The sequence below is a fragment of the Opisthorchis viverrini genome, assembly GCF_000715545.1.
Source record: "Opisthorchis viverrini unplaced genomic scaffold opera_v5_34, whole genome shotgun sequence".
Classification (NCBI taxonomy): domain Eukaryota; kingdom Metazoa; phylum Platyhelminthes; class Trematoda; order Opisthorchiida; family Opisthorchiidae; genus Opisthorchis; species Opisthorchis viverrini.
Window position 1 is genome coordinate 2016207 of NW_008751690.1, and position 16665 is coordinate 2032871.

The following is a 16665-nucleotide window of genomic DNA, read 5'->3' on the forward strand; positions in this document are numbered from 1 at the left end:
GATGTCCTGCACAAAGAAAAAGTGGTTTACAAGTACATGCGTTTCAGAATGGAAAGCGGGAAGCAGGCCACCAACCTACTCAAGTAATGGTTCACATTAGGTTGAACAGCCTGTCCCAGGTACGTCAAAAGGATTTGTCGGTTAATGCCGGGGACGGCTAAAGGTTCGATGACAGCGATGGACCTAACGAGCATCGGCTAAAGCAGCCCGCGTGTACTATTAAAACGGACGAAGAAATCCAATCCACATAAGTTCAGTATATCTACGAAAAAGGCTAGCTGAGGGAAGCGTTTTCATAAAAAAACCCCAAAGTATTTCACTCATTTGCATATTCATTTGGTTTTCGCGGGAGACCCAAGCGAATTCCAGCTGAATCTCTCATTTACGATGTTATTCTTCAGCTAGGTTTCATTTGAGTCTACCGTAAAAACCAAAATAGTACTTCGCTAATTTCGTCTAATTTGGGTTCAAGCGGAATATAAGTTTGACGGAATCTTGGGGGTTGCCCCTACCTGATGAACCGCAGACAGGGCAAATCGATCGTGGGTTTCCAGCAACTTTATGAGTAAGTTGTTAGGACTAAACCCAGGGGATGTTCGATTTCTCGATATCATATGATGTTTCGGGAAAATCAAGATGTCGTGGGAGCGAAATTAAAAATTACTAGTAGCCGAAGTTACAGGCCCATCGACAGATGCAGTGTTATGGGAAACAGTAAGGCCCATGGCTAAAACATACCGTGTATTCAAGTGCAGTCACGTAGATTACAATGGCGATCACAATGATGACGTTTGACAATTTGCCTTTATTGCAAAAGCTTCGACGAGTAGTAATATCAACGTACAAAACAAAAAGCGTCAGCCTCACAAAGCATAACCATGTAATTCAAAGAATGTCCCCACATGCAGTCGGGAACAACTGCCCTGGCAAGTCCCATTTTCGAAATCCAGATGATACGGTTCGCTCCATTCGTATGAATCGACTGAATACGCAGTGCCCGTATTGTCCCAGGGCACACTTAATTTTTAAGACGTTGAAGTATTTTTCCCCAACTATAGATAATTTTCTGTTTCTAATGCTCCTTGTGTAGAGCGCATTTATACGCATTCAATCATTACAATTAGGATTTAATGTCCTGAGCTACCCATAACTAACTCTCTGGGTGCTTACGGCTTTCTCCGACCTAAAAGTTGTTGAAAACATCCATGAACATTATGCGCAGTGTGTGTTTTAGCAGGGCACCTTAAGTTAGCGTCACGGTGGCATTTGAACCATTTTTCCCTCAGACATATGTGTTTCAAGTGACGATTAGAATCATCCACACGATTAAAACTGTGCCGCTAGTAACCCAGCTAATTCACTTAAACAGGGGATTAACTGGGCGGAGTTATAACTCATTCCGGCAATAGAAACTCTCTCTATCAACCCTATCAATCTGTTTCGGTTAACACGCCACGACAAAGAAAAGCAGTTTTAGACAGGTAATCGTGCTTCAAAGGCACAGCCTATCAGTTGCGACTGAGGCGCAGAGCTATCCAGTTTTATTGGATAGGAGGCGGTTACAGAGAAATTCAGTAAACAAAGGGGCTACAGTCTATGAAGAATTTCCCCCGCAACATTAGCTACTTAGGTAGTCATTGGTAATAACCTTCGGGTAGATGGATTAGGATGGCGGGAGAGCACTTTCGAACAATACCCAGTGAGTAGCACAGTTCCGTCTGAATCAAGCATGCCAAGTTGCGCAGTAATAAAGGTATTGTAGAAAGACGAACGATGGAAATGTGGAGTGGACCTACCTAAGTTCGCTACATCACGCCGTACTAAGTCGGTGAGAAATTCCACAAGTGTGCCATTGCATTCGTGGAGATCCGATCTCCAAACGGTTGACCGTGACCACCCGGCCACTATCCGATACGGTCGAAATACTTCTAAAAATAAAGAGCCATCGGCTCCGGGCAGGGTACCGAAAAAGACCCTACATTTTCCCAGTTTCGTGGGTCGAAAGTTAGAGGCTCAAGGTGGAGTACCTCAACCAAACCCCTGTCCCCGGTCTGGGCAACCGGGAAGTATCAATTGTCCACAGAGTTCTGTGTCCACCGATGTCCTTTCCCAACCCATTTTTACCACACAGGTACACGTTGTTGGGTCAATTAACTATCAGTCATCTGGCCATAGGCCCGCTGTCTATTAAAAATAAACAAAATAACATCCTTCTAAATCCATGAGATCGTTTCTAACTAGGAGCTTTTAACGTCCGTACTCTATATCGAATTGGCAAACAGGCAATGCTTGCTGAAACTTTGTACTGCCTTAAAAGCGATGTAAGCTGTCTCCGAAACACGCATACAAGACCCGAGCGTGGTTATGCCTCTCAGAACGCCAACGATTAACTCAGCTCTTTCACACTTCTCCCTCCGTGTCCGGTGACCCAGAAGCGATGACTCCTGGAATATATAGCGTAGGGTTTGCACTCAGCCCCAGAGGTGAACGCGCTTTGCTGGATTGGATACCAGTGAACAATCTTTGCGCCGTCCGGTTATCCATTTCAATCAAGCTCAATGCCTGTCAGCATAAAAAGCGGTGCCTGTTTGTAGTGTCGGCTTATGCCCCAACGGACTGCAGTTCTTATGCTGATAAGGATGCTTTCTATCGAGATCTATCCAGGTTAATGCGTCGAGCAAGAAGCACTGACATTGTGACCCTTGTGGGCGATATGAATGTCCAAGTCTGTCGTCTGAGCTCCTTGGAACCACATTTGGCTGGTCGATCCGGAGTAGATGCATGTCACAGAGAAAACGCAGAGCGACTCCTCCAGTTGTGTGCTGCTCATAAACTGTTTTTGGCCAGTACCAACTTTCAGCATAGACGCTCACATCACTTAACCGGACGGCCACCAACTGCAAATCAACCGTTGGATCAGCTATCGGTTCATTTACCAAGCGGATGGGGAAATGATCCAATGTTGTCAATAAGAAGCATCTTGAGATGTCGTCAGGTTGAAACTCAGTTAGATTATATGAAGCTATTGAAGAAGCCTGTCGTCACCTGACTGGAAGGTGAATGGCCTCCATCCCGCGCAAGTACGCTTCTATGACACTGCTGCCCAGCCATTCCAGTCATTCCTGAGATGTGTATCGGTAGTAATTCCAAACGGCTGTGCAATGCTTCTCGGCTTTCCTGAATACATTTGTTTCTTACACTATGGTGTCCCAATTAAGCAGAAATGAGTGGCGAAATTATCGTTGACATTGTTCGGCAGCCGTACGCCGCAGCGAGCCATGCACAGAGAAGGTCGAGGATCTGGACAGTTAAAAACTGTGCGTTCAAACAATTGTTTGTAGCAACTACTTCAAGGAGTTTTTGGTTCAAGGATGGTTGATTTAGCTCATTCATGAAAAGGTTAGACAGAAGGACCTGTTACAGACCACTCTAAAAGTATCCTTAGTGTTCGAGCTGAGTGGTCAGATTTTTGCAAACAGGGTAAATCAGTAGCCACATTTTTTCAAAAATACAGCTACTTGCCCTTCAGATATTACCCGAGCAGCCGTTTGCTTCGCTGAACCAGTTGGCTATGTCTGTACATTACCACGCAGATATTTGTGAACATCGGATGTGACCATCGAACATGTGAAGATCTCACACAATCCTGAAAATCATAAGAAAGGTTTGCCTCCACATAGACTTAATTACTTAACTGACCGCTGATTGCGAAATGAACCATCACACTGTGCGGTCACCACCACGTCACATGACCATCAATAAATTTATCACACTTTACTGTTTGTACTGTTCCCTTCCGACTACAACCCTGAACGGAGAAGGCAGCTTTCGAAAGTTTGGCGGCAGTTGATGGAAAACAGACTTGTGGCGACCACCAGTCAATTAAACGTGGTGACCTATGTGGAAAATCCTCGGGGGTAGATAAAACAACGACTGCCTATAAACTAGGATTTTCCGACCTACGCAATGAACCGCTACAGTGCGACACCCGGAATGTTCCCACCAGGCGTCACGCCCACAAAATGTGGCTGTTTTTGCTCCACTTTTTCGTCAAAGCAACACATAACTAAGTCTCAAGCAGGACAACTAAAAAAAGATGTAAGGATCTGGTGGCCTACACAACGTCCACATGTCCCCTTAAGGGAGGCCAATGTAAAAAAAATACTAGGTTACCTTTCCTGAGTAAATGATTTGCAGGCCAACCGTCTTGTTTTGACCGTTAGGGAAAAACGGACTGACCCAGAAATGTTGAAAATGCTAGATTTTTTTGTTCGCCGTGTCCTCCCTTTCGATCTTCGTTTTCTCTGAGAATGTTACCTAACTGGGGACAACTGACCCAAAAACAGCAGTATTATTGATTCCTATGCAAATGACGACGAAGGTTGGCACATGCACTCGCGTAGCTTGGTTGCTCTTTTATAGACTTTCTTCATATGAACGGGCACCAGGTTTTGCCGTCTTTTTAAGTAAACATCCGCAAAAATCCTATGATACGAAAGGGACCAACTGGAATCACCCGTGGTGATTGCAGCTGTGTTTATTGGCGAGGATGAGGTCCAAACGCCGTTTGTATAAACAAAGAGGAATGGGGGTAAAAATAGTCTTCAATCTATGGACTATCAATATATTATGTACGAAGGTCACATTTGGACAGAAAATGCATGAGCGTTCCAAATGTAAAGTATACCAACTGTATCCTTGGCTCAGCATCCAAACCTCTATTCATCGTGGGCTAACGAATGAGCAGGGAACTGGGAACTAGAAAACGCTGCTCCACATTATCCTATCTTTTTATAAGTTCGACGAATGATTAACTTAGGGCTTCTAGTGCGTGGATATCAGTGGACCAAGAATTAGCACACATGAACCCACAATGAAGTCGAACATGTAGTGTAAGATTGATTGTTATTGATACGATACCACATATAAAGTCGATGAAAGATTCTGGACAGCCCTCTACCTGTTCAACAAAAAGACCGTTTACGGAGCGGTGAAGCATGGATTTTAAACAGTAGTCATATTGTAAGTGAGTATTACGGCTGAAACTCCCTATTCTCTATTGCGATGGGATTGCACAAGTTCCGATGTCCTGCACAAAGAAAAAGTGGTTTACAAGTACATGCGTTTCAGAATGGAAAGCGGGAAGCAGGCCACCAACCTACTCAAGTAATGGTTCACATTAGGTTGAACAGCCTGTCCCAGGTACGTCAAAAGGATTTGTCGGTTAATGCCGGGGACGGCTAAAGGTTCGATGACAGCGATGGACCTAACGAGCATCGGCTAAAGCAGCCCGCGTGTACTATTAAAACGGACGAAGAAATCCAATCCACATAAGTTCAGTATATCTACGAAAAAGGCTAGCTGAGGGAAGCGTTTTCATAAAAAAACCCCAAAGTATTTCACTCATTTGCATATTCATTTGGTTTTCGCGGGAGACCCAAGCGAATTCCAGCTGAATCTCTCATTTACGATGTTATTCTTCAGCTAGGTTTCATTTGAGTCTACCGTAAAAACCAAAATAGTACTTCGCTAATTTCGTCTAATTTGGGTTCAAGCGGAATATAAGTTTGACGGAATCTTGGGGGTTGCCCCTACCTGATGAACCGCAGACAGGGCAAATCGATCGTGGGTTTCCAGCAACTTTATGAGTAACTTGTTAGGACTAAACCCAGGGGATGTTCGATTTCTCGATATCATATGATGTTTCGGGAAAATCAAGATGTCGTGGGAGCGAAATTAAAAATTACTAGTAGCCGAAGTTACAGGCCCATCGACAGATGCAGTGTTATGGGAAACAGTAAGGCCCATGGCTAAAACATACCGTGTATTCAAGTGCAGTCACGTAGATTACAATGGCGATCACAATGATGACGTTTGACAATTTGCCTTTATTGCAAAAGCTTCGACGAGTAGTAATATCAACGTACAAAACAAAAAGCGTCAGCCTCACAAAGCATAACCATGTAATTCAAAGAATGTCCCCACATGCAGTCGGGAACAACTGCCCTGGCAAGTCCCATTTTCGAAATCCAGATGATACGGTTCGCTCCATTCGTATGAATCGACTGAATACGCAGTGCCCGTATTGTCCCAGGGCACACTTAATTTTTAAGACGTTGAAGTATTTTTCCCCAACTATAGATAATTTTCTGTTTCTAATGCTCCTTGTGTAGAGCGCATTTATACGCATTCAATCATTACAATTAGGATTTAATGTCCTGAGCTACCCATAACTAACTCTCTGGGTGCTTACGGCTTTCTCCGACCTAAAAGTTGTTGAAAACATCCATGAACATTATGCGCAGTGTGTGTTTTAGCAGGGCACCTTAAGTTAGCGTCACGGTGGCATTTGAACCATTTTTCCCTCAGACATATGTGTTTCAAGTGACGATTAGAATCATCCACACGATTAAAACTGTGCCGCTAGTAACCCAGCTAATTCACTTAAACAGGGGATTAACTGGGCGGAGTTATAACTCATTCCGGCAATAGAAACTCTCTCTATCAACCCTATCAATCTGTTTCGGTTAACACGCCACGACAAAGAAAAGCAGTTTTAGACAGGTAATCGTGCTTCAAAGGCACAGCCTATCAGTTGCGACTGAGGCGCAGAGCTATCCAGTTTTATTGGATAGGAGGCGGTTACAGAGAAATTCAGTAAACAAAGGGGCTACAGTCTATGAAGAATTTCCCCCGCAACATTAGCTACTTAGGTAGTCATTGGTAATAACCTTCGGGTAGATGGATTAGGATGGCGGGAGAGCACTTTCGAACAATACCCAGTGAGTAGCACAGTTCCGTCTGAATCAAGCATGCCAAGTTGCGCAGTAATAAAGGTATTGTAGAAAGACGAACGATGGAAATGTGGAGTGGACCTACCTAAGTTCGCTACATCACGCCGTACTAAGTCGGTGAGAAATTCCACAAGTGTGCCATTGCATTCGTGGAGACCAATCAGAGAACTGGCCACTTCTTCCTTCGCTTTGACAGGAAGAACGTGTTCCAACCACGTTGTTAGTTCAATGCTATGTTCCAGGACAAACTGTAGAGGGTCAACGAAAAATGATATCAGGCAATATATGGGTAAACGTTAAAGGTGAGACTGGCAAAAAAAGATAATAGTATCATTAATCTATTAAAATCCAGGAACAGGCTGAACAGGGTCATGGAGCTAACTTCAGTTTGCTCCGTGTGCATGTTCGATCAGAACTTCCGGAATGAAGCTTGCAATCGATTAATTGAGATCTGACATATACATAAATTCTGGTCTACCTGATGTAGTTCTCACCTCATAACCATGTTCAGACTAATTAGAATTCGAAACGGATGTGTAAAGCACTGAACCAGAACCGTTTTTTTTCGATTTAGAGCGCAACCAGTGTGACGTATTCGAAGATCGTTTCCTTCTGTCACCGAAAACAACTATTCGCAAAACCACCTGTTGTGATGTTTTAATTCTGTGACATTAAAACTTTTGGTCTTTCAGCTTTACCTAAGCTTCTTAGCTGATTTTAGACATATTTCCGGCTAGAATCTGTTCGGCCACCAATACCATCGCTACTGACCTTAAACGAATGTTATTCGGTGTCCATGAATCATATGAACTCTCTTGATAATACTCCAGCGACCTCTAAACATGTGATGACCCTTTTTACGGTGCCATTGAATCTGTTATGTCCTTTTAGAGCGCACCAGTGTGACGTATTCGAAGATCGTTTCCTTCTGTCACCGAAAACAACTATTCGCAAAACCACCTGTTGTGATGTTTTAATTCTGTGACATTAAAACTTTTGGTCTTTCAGCTTTACCTAAGCTTCTTAGCTGATTTTAGACATATTTCCGGCTAGAATCTGTTCGGCCACCAATACCATCGCTACTGACCTTAAACGAATGTTATTCGGTGTCCATGAATCATATGAACTCTCTTGATAATACTCCAGCGACCTCTAAACATGTGATGACCCTTTTTACGGTGCCATTGAATCTGTTATGTCCTAGTTACATCGCTGGCAGATTTGATGATCAACTTGGTTTCCTTTTTGCAAACAATTCTAGCTACTGCGTTGTTTGCCGACAGGCCCCCATCGTTATTCCTGACCACTGCACTCTTGGTTCGAATCCTTGAATCTCCTTTTAAAAAACATCCACCATGCCTGCCCTCATCGTTACTCTCATAGGGTGCGTAGCAGTAGACCTTGCTCAATTGATTTGTCCCTAATCGACTTTTTCACCTCTCACAACCGGATTACTCCTTTTAAATATGAACATATAACCAGTATTTCTAGTTTTGTCCTGACATGTTAGTAAATCGTAGCTATCTACTTCCCAATCGATGGATTACCTCATACTATTCAAAACGGCTACTGAGAGCGAGAGCGCATGCAAAGAAATGAACCGTCTGTTCTGTTTGGTAAGACGGAAGATCAATCACCTCAATTGTCTTTAGGTAAGAAAAAACATTTGGAAGCAGAGGTCTCACGAAGATTTAGACTACACTTAACAATTATGTGGTGACTGATCAGCGGGTAAATTCAATCACGAGTTTCCTTACTCGGTCAAACACGCCTTTCTTTCAAACCCCATTCATATACCAACTTAGACGACACTTGCTGGTCCCGCTAAGGAATTCCCTCCGAAAAAAGGATGCACTAAAAAGCTTTCGAACACATTAAGCACATTTTTTATTTTTTCGTGTCTTTGGGAAAGACACCTGATTACTGAAGATCCCTCTGTATTAAAACAGTTTTGATGGTACACACAGAGTAGTACAGCGCTCATGAGTGCAGCCGTTTCTCTACCGGTTTTAAGATATCGCTCATGAGAAATGGGTCCAAAGTGTGAAAAATAGCAGAAATTCGTCTAAAACAGTCCAAGGTGACACTTGATTGACTTGAAATGGGTTTCAGAGACCTGATAGAAGAAATCTGTAGCCAGGACGTTCCGACGGCAGCATTGATAGAGGCCTGTCGAATAAGTTAGTTGACTTCTTCACCAACAAAACCTAAAACGGTCACAAATCAACTGCCCACAAAGACAGCGCAGTTATTTTCATAAAGGAAACTACTCACAAGGTTGCTGAAAACTCTTCGACAGCCCACGACCGGTTTTGTCCTTCTTGGTGCCATCAGGTAGGCGCAGTCCCCGAGTTTCCGTCAACCTCATGATCTACTTGAACCCAAATTGCACTGTTTTCGAGAAATACACTCATTTGCAAATCAATTTGGTTTTCACGGGAGACTCGATTGGATCTCTCGTGAAAAGCAAATTGATTTACAAATGAACGTATTTCTCGAAAAGTAGCGCGGTTATATTTCAGTGAGCTATTCCTTGCCCATTCTTCTTATCTCTCTCTCTCTCTCTCTACGTAGGGGATCACTCAATTAATGACGACCGTGTTATCATTGCTTGTTCGGAGTTCGCTCTCTAGAATTCAAGATGATCTAACTGTACTTCCTAATTTGTCTGCTCACCGTCCCCTTAAACTGAACATACCATTTTGTCAACGTGAAATTCGGTCGCACGACATATGAATTACCTAGGCTCTGTACCACAAACATATCGTTTGACCGTTACCAACGTGTAATTCTCTAAATGACATTCAGTCAAGGTTGTCAAGAAGGATCACAAGAAAGCCCTGAACTTCAGATGGCAGATCTACATACCTGAATGTTAGGATGCATCCATCTTACTCTCGGAAGCCGAGATAGCTCTCGATCCTGGGGTACCCCAATCTAAAATCTCCGACCGCCTGTACACTTCCTCTCTGGTTACGGTACTCTCCTATGCTTTTCCCTGAACTGAACGGAAACCATTTTGTCGTGCTTATTAGACCTCTTGAACTCCTACCTTAAGGAGGAGGCTAGAGGTGTCTTGGTAAAGTTTGTCGTTTGTAGACACTTTGATCCATACGACGAAAGCACTCAGCCCTTACCAGCTAATTTTTTCCAAAACAACTTTAGTATCATGTGCATTTTCACGATCCAACCGTCTGTTTAGCTGCATATCAGCTTGAAAAAATATCGTTTGTTGAGTTACTGGCCTTTAAGTAGATCACTGCCAGGATTCATCCTAACGAACGACTGATCTATCAATAGTCTTCTTTGAATGTCAATCCTTTCACGCTACACTTATACGAATTCGAAAGCTTACTGGAAATTCCTTGTACTGAGCTGCTTATAATTTGCGCTATAGTGCATAAGGGTTTCCTGAATGGAATTTGATAAAGACCAGCGTTTGGATCGGTGGACAAAATATTTATACCGACAGTTTGTTTGATAATCTTCCAGTATGTCAGTATCTTTCATCCAACCCGTACACGTCAACAATGGTAGGTGAATTCAGATGCTCCTAGTTTTCGTAATGGTAGTAGCACGATTCTCTTTCCTGTAATGCCATCCAACCACAGGGCCAAACAAGCTTGACAGCGGGGGTTTTCGATTAAGACAGTGGATCTTGGGGTCTTGGGGGATCTTGGGTCTACGGCAGTGAAGCATTGGTGCTGAGCACTGTTATGCTGTCGTTGATGATGATGATCTTGGGGTTCCACCTTCATCAGACAGTTTAATCTAATTAAGGAACAAGGAAGTATCCCAGAAAACCAGGGCAACGGCTCACTATGCCTTTATTAAAAAAGTACCCACAGTGACTCCACCAATAATAAGGGCGTATGCATGGAGCCGGTGGGGACACGGTTACCGGATACTTCTACGCTCAAGGTCAACAGCATCTAGCAGAGGTACGACCAGTCCCTGGGCAGAGACATACACATCGCCAACCTCAAAGAAGCTTTCGAATTAGCGGGTAAGTTGATTTTTGTGCAAATACTTGGCGAAAAGGAAGTATGCAAGTAATGCATTTGAGTCATCTTCCAAAAAACAAATACTCCGTTCGGCACAACACGATCAACATTTAACGGTTCCAGCGGTATAATTATACGAGCACAGTTTTCTTCGTCCATATTATTGACACATCCATTCGTTCTTTAGTGTTTATATTACTTACTCCCCACTTTTACTTTGGAGCTACTATCGAACTGCATACACACTGATTTTGAAACAGATTAAGCAGTCAATTAGTCGTCTCAAACAGTGAGACTGTCCAGACGAGTAATCACTGCATGTTTAGAAAGTAAAGTGAAAAGGTAATTGTATCATAGTCAGATTAACTAGTATTGTCCAAATGTAAAAAATGCCTTCTTTAGCACAGGACATCCAATTTAACATGTTCGGTCGTCTTACTGGATATTGGCCGAAATCTTTATAACACGAGGTCGTCAGGATGGGTGGTATTTGGCGGTGGACACGGAAAACCCATTTTTATCCCTTCGCCCCTGGAAGAGATTACTGTACACATCTCGTTTTGAATGACTTGTTCACTCAGTACGAGTGTGTTGAACTGTTGGGTAATTTACTGCTTCACAATGAATTGGATGCCGAAGAGCTAGTCTCGTGATAAACTGTCCCAGAATAAACAGGCCTGTGAAAGATCAATGGGAATGGTCTGACAACAACTGAAGTCAGCACAACGTACGTTTGTTTACAATGGCGCCCTTATCCAGTGAGATGAATGTCATGTAAAAACCATTCGTTTTATTGGCAGAGAAGCTACCATATGATATGTGGGCGTAATCCATCGACCTAGACTAATCAAGAGGGAACTTAGCTACGTATTGCAGGTTTCTCACAAATGTGTTACTTATCCATTCGCAACCTAAGAGCACTCTGTGTTTACGAAAACCGAAAAAAAACACCCAAACATCACCTGGTTTAACTGTCCTGGCGGAAACGGGTCCAGTTGTGTGACAGCCGGAAACAAGTCCGGTGGTGTGAAAATGCGAAACGCGCTTACGAGATGCGGTCGATAGGATCAAAAGTATGACCAGAGAAAGAAAAAGCAGTTGGAACCTACAGTTCCCTCCTGACGAACTAGTTAAAAACTGTGTTCGTCCCCCCAGGCCTATTCATGAATGAGTGTGTATGCATTAGCGTAACATAGGGAAATCATGTTTCAAACGCGCTATGCTTGTTGCAAATGCGTGGTATTCGTTCAGTGATATATGAGTGGGGTTTGGACGGACATTTCACTCCGAAAAACAAGCCGCATGCCTCAAATACATTTGGTAAGTGGGATGAAGGCTTAGATGTGGCTATGGTCCCGCTCAGGACACTTAAATTTCCGAGGTTGGTGAACCCATCAATAACAAAAAACAACTAAGTAAACTTAGTGATAGTTGTGGGTCACGCAAATGATGAATTCTTCACGTCTGTTAGTATTTAATGCTTGGGACTCTATTCAAAAAAATCGAATCCACGCTCATTGTGCATCAACCCATACCAGCAAATTTTGAGCATTTACACATTACCAACCTCTAACCGACTGTTGAAGTCACATAAGGGGGTTCATTAATTGCACGATAAAATCCGGCAGTTGACCTATCAAAACTAAGTGCGCGAGATGAACGAGGATACGCAACGCACGTGTTTATCATGGGGCACTTTCCGCAGCAGCTGAGCTGTTAGACAACTGACTGTATTGAAACCAGGTCTGTTTAAAGGTATTTCGGACTCCCAAGAAGGATCACTAACTCTTCAGCCGCACCATGCAGTACCGTGTGTAGATTTCTTCGAGGGCCAACTGTTAACTGTACCCTTGAAGGAGTAGGCCAGATATGGAGATCTGAAGCTTGGGAGGCATTAAATGCTCCATACAAATAAAACAGAAAGCTCAACGTGCCTAACTTTCACAGAGAAATGCTGAACAGCCCATCAAAGACCTCCAGTGAAATATCACATAAGACAGCGTACCTTTTTCAGGGCCCAATAGTTCCGAATGGGCAGAATATCCACAGACTGATATCGCGCACGTATACGAATCTGAGGAAGATCACGCTGGTCAGTGACAAGGTGATTAAGTTGTGTTGTGCTGGCTTGCTGGTTGTATGTTGGAGACAACACGGAAGAACTACCAAATCTCACCAGACCGTTCGAAGCAGCTAAACCGGATAAACTGTCCTGGTGAGCACTGAAGACTGGCATCAGTACAGTGGCAGAGTCACGAGGTCCAGGTTCTGTCGGAGGTTGAAGGTTTAACCATGCTTGGACATCATTACGCCCGGATATTTCTGACATTGGGATAGTGACGAATCCTGCGAAAGTAATGAAAAGAAGAGCGAACGGATGACTGATCGCATCCGGAAATATTGAAGACAGCTCTAAGGGTAGGTGAGTGCTTCCCTGTGTTATGCGTGTTAATGCTTATAAGAAAATAACTTAGCACAGGACAGCCTAGCAACGAATTTACTAGAATTCGGTAAAAGCAAGCTGCATAAAAAGTTTATAGTAATAACCGCGGCATTCGGAACAACTGGAGACTGGAAGATGACACATTAGTCGTTCTACCGATGAACTGCTATTTTTGGACCTGGCACCCGGTACTAGTAATACAACTCCGATTAAAATGTATAACATTCTGTGGACACATACTAAACTGTTTGGAATGTGCGTCACACGGAAACTAATAGCAGCTGATTTCAACTTGATGATGGATAATTTGAAGGTATTTCAAGATATTACGAAATTATTAGCCACAAATGTCCAACAAAATCCGGTTTGATCGCTTTCACCTCATGAGTATACACCCCTAGCATGATAAATACCAATGGGGTTAAAAAGATCGGTACCGTTGTTTACACACAAAGCAAAGGTGAAAACTTGTTTCATGGCGCAGTCATCCAAAGGCAAACCCAAGGCGAAAAAAACTGGATAAGAATGTTGGTAACAACGCAATTGTTCTTCAAGGATAGTCATATGTCCTCTCCTGAAGACAGGGGACGTTTCGTGACATTATTCATAACTTGTCACTCAAGCTGCGAAAACAAGTACTTTTCCGGACGAGTGGTAACTTGATAGTTTAGTACACGACGAAGCAGTTACGGTTCGTGGTCCTGGGTGTAGTACTGCGTTATCAAACAACCATCTCAAAGTCAAGAAACTGCAAATTCCCCGCTGGAAACCCACTTTAGCCATCAATCTGAGACATAGGTGATCTAGGGCTATCTAGGCATGATGGCTTTAGGCATGTACAGCGACTCTGAATTTCTAAGTGCAAAGCACATCCCGGTCAGGCATTCAGCAAATTCTTCATAAAGAAAAATGAGAAAAACTCTACTACAGATGAACAATACAGTTTGCGGCAAGAAACAAGTCGACAGATTTTATTCCCTGAGTAAGATAATTGATGCAGCTCGAAATAGTTTGTTGGGGTAGTCCTACTGTTTTTGTGACTCCTCGATTCATTGACGCATTACCTAGGTCGAATCACATCTCTGTATTCCTACGAAGCTGATTCACTTTCCGGTGATTACGTTAGACAAAATGATAGCATACGGTTTATCATTTACTTGCACTTGAATATCCAAAAGAGTATTGCGGCAAGTGTCTGTGAACATGCTTACTGTGAAGTTCATTTGTGTCTGATTGGCGAAACTCACTGCAAATAGTAGCCAGAGTAACCCTATGCTAGACAGTTGTCGGCACTCAGTATGTGCGTGATAGATGGGGGGTAAGTTGAGAACAATGCAGCTGACAAAAGACGAAGAAAAACCCATAGTCGGTAAGTGGTATAATCCGACTGACCTGGGATGAATTTACCAGGCAAAATATAGAACGGTATTTTCTACTTTGCGAATACTAATTAGCAAGAAACGAGAACAATTTCGGTGAACAGTGGGCCACTACACACAGAAAGGTTACACACGGAATACTGATGTGGGATCAGACAGCATAGAAATGTTTCCGATTCACGAGAATACTACGAACTAGTGTAGACCAACGAGAAATTCGTATCCAGGATAAGTAAAATGATTCCAAAGAATTTTAGAGACAGTTTGCAAACGCTGGGTACGGATGAGACTTTGCATCAGAACTCACACTTCAGATAGAAGTATTAAAGAATAAGACGATTCACAGAATAAAACAGATAGCAACACAAAGACAAAGACACGGCGACCAAAACAATCACAAATTAATGTACTGTAATAAACCACTGAATATTGCAGACGAGTCAGATTTGGTGTCCTGAATTTGGAAAAACAGACCAAAGAGAACAGGTGAACTTAAGTTACCGGGCTGTCAGGCAATAATCAATAGAGAACGCCTTCATAACGTAGAAAGAATGACCAAAAACAGATCTTTAAGAAGTGGCCGTTCTAGAGCGGAATGATCACCATACAGTTCACAGACTAAATTTCAGCCACCGTGACCATACATAATGTAGCTGAGTTTCATTCGGAACAGGTTCGCCTCTGAAAACAAAGATATAGAAAAAAACATCTACGATCAAAACGGTTCCACTTTATTTATGATGAGGTTGATAGATGAAAGTCTAGTCAGTAAGGCTAATAGTGCCCCATCCGGCATCCACGGCGCCACACACACCTTAGTTACTGTGGGGATTTCTTTCAAACTGACTAGGCATTTCGAGACTTGGATGCAGTTTGCTAAGGTATAGGTTTATTTGCAGTGTTCTTTATAGAGCACAGGAACAAAAACAAGTTAGCGGAAAAACACCGCCAACGGAGATGCAATAACGCAAGCGCGGATCAGGGGTGCCCTAAAGTGACTGACTTCATTTTCATGGACAAACAGCGAACATATTATAACGGGTCACTGACCAAATTCTGCTATTCAGAAAACTAGCTTGAGAGGTAGAGCGTCGGCACCAGTGTTACGTGCAGTCGTTGCAAGTCAGTCGACTCAGAACAACTAGCATGCTAAAAATGCGTACGCCAACAACAACGAACTGCCGAAGGAAACTCCAGTTAGGGGTACCAGTGTGGCATTTCCGAGCAGCGTCACATGTATCAGTCAGGAAAGACTTGACTCATGAGCAGGTCTGGTGTAGGGACTGATTACTTACTCCCGTGCCATTACCGCAATATTCAAATAAGCTAGGAGAGCTGAGGTTTACCTGCATTTCAACACCGTCACTCTACAAAGAAACATCCGATCAGAGAAAGCTGAAAGCAGACTGCCTGTCTGAAGACAAGCATTGAGTGTGTGACTTACCCACAAGTTGGTTTTGAGATTTCCTGTACTTTTTCGATCCTAGTCTGGTTGTGCCGAAACGCCGACTGTCCTTATTCGAGGAATCAGCTTCTTTGTACAAACTGATTGTCATAACCGACACGTTTGGAAGATTGCTAAGAAGTGCAGATACATGGAGTAAAGGACAAAGACTGGAGCCAAACTTGTAAGGACGGACGTTAAAAATATACCATACTTTCTGAAAACTTCGGAAACACATGTTAATGAAGGCATTTGACGGATACCATATGAACTAATTCCGCTAAGCAGCTAAGTCACGATCATCCAATATGCTACTACTTAATTAGGTTGCTATGGTGTCACCATTTGCTGCGATAGATTGTTAGTTTAAGTGAAACAGTGCTATTGTCACTAAAAATTCATGGCTCTATTTGGCCGCTATACTTTCATAACACGCAACGAGTGTCCTTTAAGACAACCGCATGACTGTACACGCCAGTTAAATTTTGTGGATCACCTTTCAAAAACGGCAAGAGTTGTTTTTTTCCGCAGTCGTAGCATTGAGTCAGTCAGTATACAGTCAAACCAAAACAGACTGCATCCCATTTCATACGTTACACCT

The 16665-nt window shown here is 43.0% G+C and overlaps 1 protein-coding gene across 1 annotated transcript in view; it reads right to left on the reverse strand.

Annotated features, from left to right (window-relative positions):
- T265_02697 (hypothetical protein) overlaps positions 1–16665 on the reverse strand; it is a gene marked incomplete at both ends in the record, with an annotated part of 113238 nt that overhangs the window by 31191 nt on the left and 65382 nt on the right. Inside the window, 3 exons of the mRNA XM_009166999.1 lie at positions 6880–7042; positions 12804–13144; positions 16065–16198. Of these exons, the coding sequence (XP_009165263.1) occupies positions 6880–7042; positions 12804–13144; positions 16065–16198 (638 nt within the window). The remainder of the gene's footprint in view (positions 1–6879; positions 7043–12803; positions 13145–16064; positions 16199–16665) is intronic.